A 6,894-nucleotide genomic window follows, 5' to 3' on the forward strand; every position below is an offset into this window, starting at 1 on the left:
TAGCAGCAGCAATCAGGGCCTCTGAGGGCTTGTGGCAGAGCCCTGCCTCCCCACACAGCACAGGGCAGTGGGGAGCAGTGGGGATCACCTCCCTTGCCTGGCACCTGTGCAGCAGCTGCCCCGTGGTGTGGGTGCAGTGTGGCCTGGCAGGGTACTGCATGCTATCTGGGAGCTGGGGCTGAGTGGTGCCAGGCTCCAGCTGACTGCTGAAGCCACCCCAGCTCCCAGACAGCATGTGGCAACCTGCTGAGCTGCACTGCACCTGCCCAATGTGACAGCTGCTGCACAGGTGCCAAGCAGGGAGGCAATCCCCACTGCCCTCCAGGGCCCCATGCTGCAGTGGGGAGCCTTTGCCATGAGCCCCCAGGGACCCTGATCACCACTGCTACAGCCAGTGAGTGTGGGGATTTTTTTATTTTTTTACATGATGGGAGGCTGGGGCCAGGCAGGGGATGGGGCCGGGCAGGGTAGCCATGGGGGCTTCTGCCACAGCTCCCCCCACCTGGGGAGAGGCAGGCACAGCTGAAGGAGCTGTGGGAGAACCTGCAGCTGCCCAGCTGTGCCTGCTTCTCCCCCGCTGATCTGAATCTCTGATTCTGATTCAGCTGAATCAAATGCAGACAGTGAGTCAAATCGCTGAATTAAAATCACTGTCCTCTGAATCAGCCAAATCCAAATTGAATACTTCCCTATTCGCACAGGTCTATTCCCCATATCATTCTTTAGAACACCATTACTGCTTTAAACCATGCATGTGTGTGTGTGTGTGTGTGTGTGTGTGTGTGTGTGTATAGATAAGATAGACAGATAGATATATTTTAGAATTTTGTGAAATCTTTTTCAAAAGAAGAAACAGGCTCACCTATGTCCTTATTCATAACTCTTGCAAGATCTTCAACAGTCATGTTCTGCCATATCTCTACTACTTCTTTTTTAACTTTAGGTTTTATTGATGATAATTTCTGTTTTTGTTTTTCTTCCCACTACAAAGGAGTTAGATGCATACATTAGAATAAATTAAGAAATACATTATTAAAAACAAGAATGAAAACTAAAAATGAGTTATAAACCAATTCCTTTATCTATATTACATACTAAAATTATTCAAGAAACTATAAAAATTACTCAATGCTATTTTTGCTTCTCTTTCATCTAGAGCCCTGAAAGTCAATCAAATATTTTTTACTTTCACTTCTAATTAATTTTTCTTACCAACTGGTGTCACAACATCTGGTTTTAAAATACTTCAATTATTTGAGCATATTTGGGAGGGGGGAAAGAAATTGCAATTCATTTGCATTTGTCTTATAATTCTAGAAAAACTTCTCTATCTAAAGCAATAGTTCCCAAACTGTGGGTCCCAACCGCAAATGGGGTTGCAACATCAGCAGTTAAATTTGCGAGATTTCTGCACCCACAGTGGGGCATGGGGATGCAAAGGGGCTGGACCAGCTCTAGGCAGGAGCCACCTCCACAGTCCAGCAGGTGAGGACCCAGCACAGAAGGGAGCACACCATCATGGCCTCCAAGGTGAAGTCTGGCAGTAACCGCATGGAGTTGTGCCCCCACTGCTGCTGGGAGTGCTCCCTCCCACATCAGGTCCAGCCTGCTGGGCCATGGAGGCCCCAGGGGGCAGGGTAGCAGGAAAGGGAGCCCCAAGCCTACAGCAAGCAGCCTGCATCCTCCCTCCCCATTGGCTCTGCTCTGGCCATGCTGCCCACAGGGATGAGGACAGGGGAGGGAGGGCAGGAGCCAGGCTCCAAACTCCACCCAGGCTGCAGCAGCTGCCCCTCCAAACAGGTGTCAGCCAGGGCTTGGGTGCTGAGGCAGGGCAGGGGGCTGTGGGCCCTGGTTCTAGTGCACTGGAGGGGGGCTGCAGGTTGGGAGGGAGAGGCAACAGCAGGCCCAGGGGGCTGTGGGTCAGGAGTGAGCAGCACTGGCAGGGCCATGGGGCTGCAGGTTGGGAGTAAGGGGCCATTATGAGGAAAAGTTTGGGAAGCACTGATCCAGAGTAATTTTACCTTGCATACAATAAATTCACTACAAACAGAGCTTCTATCAATACAATGAAAATGCTTCTTGTACTGTGTACTTTCAGATAGAAAATAAAGTAACTGTTGGAACAGTTAATTACCGTGTCTGTAGCTAAAAGCCTATATTGTGATAATGCAACACTGCTGAATTTGTTTGTTTGCCAGAGCTGTGAGTACAGCTGAGCTGACAATGTGGGGTATGCAGATGGGTGCAGAGGCTTCCACTGTGCCCTGTGAACTTTCTTGTAAGGCAGACTATGCAGCTGTCGGCAAGCACAGTGTAAATGGACCAGGTTTTCCAACTTCAGCACTGTTGCTCGGTTCATTTTTCTACTGTGAAGAGTAAGGACATGTTGAAAAACAACTTTCAGCTTTAAAAAGTATCTCCCAATTTAGCAATACTTTGAAATCAGCAATCTAAGGAAGAAAAAAGAAAACATTTTCTTGAAAAGATAAAATGAGCAAAATATATTTAGCAACTGCAGTATTTTCTTTCAGATATTTTCCATTGTTTCTTCTTGCTCATTTCAAAAGTTTGTCCCCCCCCTTTCTGTCTCTATTCACAAGTCAATGCGTTACTTGCAATCTCTTTTCAGGTCTCTTTGATTCTACCTAGTAACAGAGCTTATTAACCTTTTCAGACTCCAGGGCCTCTTCAAAACTTTTTGGAAATTAGTGGTACTCGCATTTAAAAATTAAGTTATTTTTTACAGTGCTTACTTCTTGCATCCTGTGACACCTTTAAAAAAAATATCACAGGGTGGCAGTGTGGACAGCAGTGGGCACCGCACCCATGAAAGCAAGGCAGCACTGGCAGGGGCCATCTGGTAAGGCACTGGGGAGCTTGAGGGTGGATGTTTAGATCCCTGAAGGAGACAACTATCCCTACAGGAAGTAGAAGGGGGTGACAGTGGCTGCAGGAGGTGCAGAGGCTGGTGCTAGCTCAGCGCAGGACTCTGCTATGTCCCGCTCTTTCCAGCACACATGGACAGCCTGTCCCCAGTCTGTACCTGAGCAAGTGAGCACAGCCCATGCAGTTAGAGCTGCTCTTCTGGGGACCTGAATGCTAGCAACTGGAGCCACTATTCCCCACAGCCTCTCCCACCAACTCAGAGCATGGGAGGAGTGAGGAAACAAGCCAGGCTGAAAAACACAGCCCCCCATGCGTCTTTCTGCAACAAAGCAAACTGCTCCAAGCACAGGGGCAGTTAGTACAGGGGCTGCTGGATGAGTGGATGGCAGGAGTTGTATTTTTTAGTTCAACTTCTTCCCCCACTCCTCTAATGCTCCTAGAGCTGATGGAAGGGGCTGTGGGAAATGGTGCACCACGGTGACACTTGTCCACGGGGTGCCCAGCAGATGAAGGAACCAGCGCCTCCTTGCACAGGTGCACACCTTGCATAGCGGCCAGGCACTGCAACATCCTTCAAAGGATCTCACAGTACCCTGCTTGAGAATTGCCAGTCTACAAGTATAAAATTCATGCTGGTCTTACTATATTGGATGTGGCCCCTGCTATACAATTAAACACCTCCACCAGTTATAATGATGTAGGTTTTCTAACTGTAAGCATGCTGCAATGGTACAAAATACTTTACATACAGAAGCAAACTGCATCTTGCATAAGTCCTGCTCTGAATGATCATCTTTAAAGGTTTACGCCAGTGTAATAAAATCAGCGCAGTCATATCAAACCAGATCTGTATAACAAAGACAGATCTTAGCCTGGAATGCTACACTCAACCTTTTTAATGCATCTAGGATGCTACTTCCACATCATCTGATCTCTCTAAGTTAACTCTGTCAACTTCCCACTGAAAACATGTGGTCTACTCTATGCTCAAAAGCCCCACATCACTACTACCACCAGGCTTCTTCAACTAAATCTCCTTTTCTGTTGCCTGTTTAGACTCAGGGTGTCAAACTCAGGTCTCTGAGCCAGATCCAGCCATGCCTGTGCCAGCGAGCAGGACTCGTTCAGCAAGGCAACATGTGCAGTGTGCTCCCCATGCCGGCCCTGTGCTGCAGGCAGTGCATGCTAGCCCCGTGCACATATGGCCTGAACTGGCCTGGTCCCAGAGCCAGTGTGCAGGGTTGGTCTGGCAAAGGCACAAGGTGGAGCTCACATCTCAGACTGACCCCTGTGCCACAAGCAGCACCAGTGTCGCATGAGGGATCAGTTTAAGATCCATAGGCTGGATCATGTAGCTCCATGGGTTGGATCCAGCCTGGGGACCCTAAGTTTGACGTGCCTGGTTTAGACCATGCTACCAGTCTTGATGCCTGGTGTCTTCTCTCACAGATATTTCTGTGCCATCTTCCATGTAGCCATTTGTGCTTGAACTCCTGAATTCACTATATCCACAGCCGTCTCTAAAACTCATTTATGTTGCAATGCCTGTGACACCAAGCAGAAGGCAGTAACCAGACAACCAGTAAGAAATCAAGACAATGGACTGGACTCGAGATATGAATGACTTACTGAGCAATCACCTGACCTTACTGCTATCACCCTTGTCCTCCAATCTTGTTAACTCAAAATCGGATGCTTTTCTGGATTGGACTCCTTTCATGTGTCAGGCGCACAAAGCTAATAAGGCACACAGGACTTGCAACCCAAATCTAGAAATGCAGGCTTCAGTCCAACTGCCCATTGACTTTAGCAGCAGTAAAAACTAAAGACTTCAGAATTTGAAACAAAGGCTGAAACTTCATTTGCTGCAGATTTTCATGAACTGTAGGTCTTACATATGTGTGCATAAGTTACTGAACATCCAAACTGATTATTTAAAAAAAAAAAAACCAAAAAAAAACAGCCAACACTGATGACGTCCAACTGGAACACTGGGATGTCCTTGCTTTTCCAAATCAGATTTTTGCTGTTTTAATACATTGGGTATAGCTTTAAAGACACAAAAGGACAGCACCCCGGACTGCTTCTGGTGCTTTCAGAGGATGCATAAAACACAGGTGATTTTCACCTCAGCCCACAATGAACCAGTTAGGAGATTGCGAGTAGCCAGTTAGCAGCCAGGCAAATCCCCAAGGAGCTGACTAACTGAAAAGCATTGATGTTTGGGGAGAACGGATCACCCCTTCACCAGGCAACAAGGGTGAAGCGGCTACAGTAGGTGCTGCCAACCTTGCAGCTCAGAGAACCCAACAAGTGGCAGGGATTTGGCGTGCGCAGGCTGCATCCATGGGTGCAATACAGAGCGCCAGCCTGACCCCACACTGCATCTGGCCCACGGGGATCCCCAGGGGTTGGACACTTGGCAGCGAGGGGCAATGAATGCTGCCACGACTCCCTTGCCAACAAATATCTGGCCCCGCGGAGCTGCACACCCCTGCGACGTACTTAGACAAGGAGCCCCCGCCCATGGGCACCTCCCCAAGGCCTGGGGCAGAAGCCCCGCCCCCCGCGCGCTACCAGGGGGCGTTGGCGGGACACACGTGCCGCTCGGAGCGTTCGAGGGAGCCGAGCCGGCCCGGCCCGGCCCGGCCCGCCCCTCACCTCGCCTCGCCTCGCCTCGCCTCGCCTCGCGCGAGGACCCCAAGCCGCCCTCCAGCCCGGGCCTGAGAAGACCGGAACTCATCCGAGGACAGGAAGTAGGACAGGCGACCTTACAACCCAGAAGCAACCGGGAAGCAACGCGTCGGACACACGTGGTGGGAGGCGGAGCTTCCTTGCGCTGGCCAATGAGCAGCCTCGCGCCCCGCCCCACCCCTCTGCCGGCGGCCCAGGTGCTCCAGCTAGAAACAAGCGGGAAGATGCTGGCGTTGCTGGAGGCGCGGGTGCTGGCAGGGTTTTTACAGGCATGGACTCGGTCCCTGCTGCGGGAGGGCCGGCATCTCAGACCGGCCGCTCTCAGCTAGCCAGGCACAGCACACCTCACCGCAAGATCCGCACGCAATCGCGGCAGCCCGGGTCCCGCCTCTGAAATGTCGCTGCGCGCTGGAGATGTCCTGGTCCAGGGCCGTGCCCCCTGCTGCAGGGGAAGGCAAAAGCCTCGCCAAGTCCTGCCAGTCTGACCGAGGGGTGGAATGCCTTCTGGACCCCAAAAGAGGCCCTGCAGCCAGGAGCCTCGACTGCACTCCTAGCAGGAGATCTGATGCACCCCAGTTAATGTCACCCAGCATTGGCTGTAGCCAACACTAAATGCCTCTGAGGGAGGCTTAAACACACACATGTATGTATGTGATGTGCGTGTGTGTGTATATAGATGGCTATATCTAGATATAAAGATAGCTGCACATATACACATAACAGAGCAAAGGGAGGGGTGGGGGAGCAACCAGCAGAGCCTACAAGCATGGGAAATACCCATACTGAAAAGTAAGCATAGCTACGCATAACCCGAGATCATATCATCCCTGATCAGTGCCTGTCCAACCTCTTCTTGAACACCTTCAGTGATGGAGGGTCCACAACTTCCCTTGGCTGTCTATTCCAGTGCCTCACTCCTAACAGTAAAGAAGTTTTTTCCAGCTATCTAATCTAAGCTTACTTTGCTGCAAGTTAACGTATCAGGTCCGTATCCTCCCCTTGTCATATTGAAATGTTTGTAATAGTTGCCCATTAGCCAGTTTAGGAAAAAGGCAAGATTCATCTTATCTAGGCCATTGTTTTGGCCTATGTGCGGAAGGTCTGGGCTTTGGTCAAAGTCTTAACTCTTGAATTTTATCTTTAGAGGCCTTTAACAAGGTTAACCTAAAAATGACCCTTAAGCAAACATCCCACATTCCGAGAAATCAAACCCTAGGAGCCTTTGAAAAGATTGGAAAGAAAGGAAATTCCCCAAAGTAATTAAATGGTCAACAAAAGAAACTGACCCCAGCAGAATCTGTTGAGTAAGACCCA

At 49.8% G+C, this 6,894-nt stretch overlaps 1 protein-coding gene across 12 annotated transcripts in view; it reads right to left on the minus strand.

Annotated features, from left to right (window-relative positions):
* The window catches only part of MTIF2 (mitochondrial translational initiation factor 2), a 39,186-nt gene extending 33,515 nt beyond the window's left edge, over positions 1 to 5,671 (minus strand). For 7 of the 12 annotated variants that reach the window (XR_009457635.1, XR_009457651.1, XR_009457646.1 and 4 more), the window contains exons 1-3: positions 5,553 to 5,667; positions 2,135 to 2,366; positions 863 to 983 (exon numbers count right to left, since the gene is read on the minus strand). Coding sequence is in view for 6 of the 12 variants with exons in the window: in XM_059719427.1 (XP_059575410.1) it covers positions 863 to 983; positions 2,135 to 2,366; positions 5,553 to 5,629 (430 nt within the window). In the remaining 6 variants the exon portion in view is untranslated. Of the gene's footprint in view, positions 1 to 862; positions 984 to 2,134; positions 2,367 to 5,463; positions 5,484 to 5,547 lie in introns of those variants that run through there. The other 5 variants (XM_014595084.3, XM_059719436.1, XM_059719437.1 and 2 more) reach the window with 5 other exon arrangements.
* Between the last annotated feature and the right edge of the window lie 1,223 nt (positions 5,672 to 6,894).

The sequence above is a fragment of the Alligator mississippiensis genome, chromosome 1 (genome assembly GCF_030867095.1).
Source record: "Alligator mississippiensis isolate rAllMis1 chromosome 1, rAllMis1, whole genome shotgun sequence".
Lineage (NCBI taxonomy): Eukaryota > Metazoa > Chordata > Crocodylia > Alligatoridae > Alligator > Alligator mississippiensis.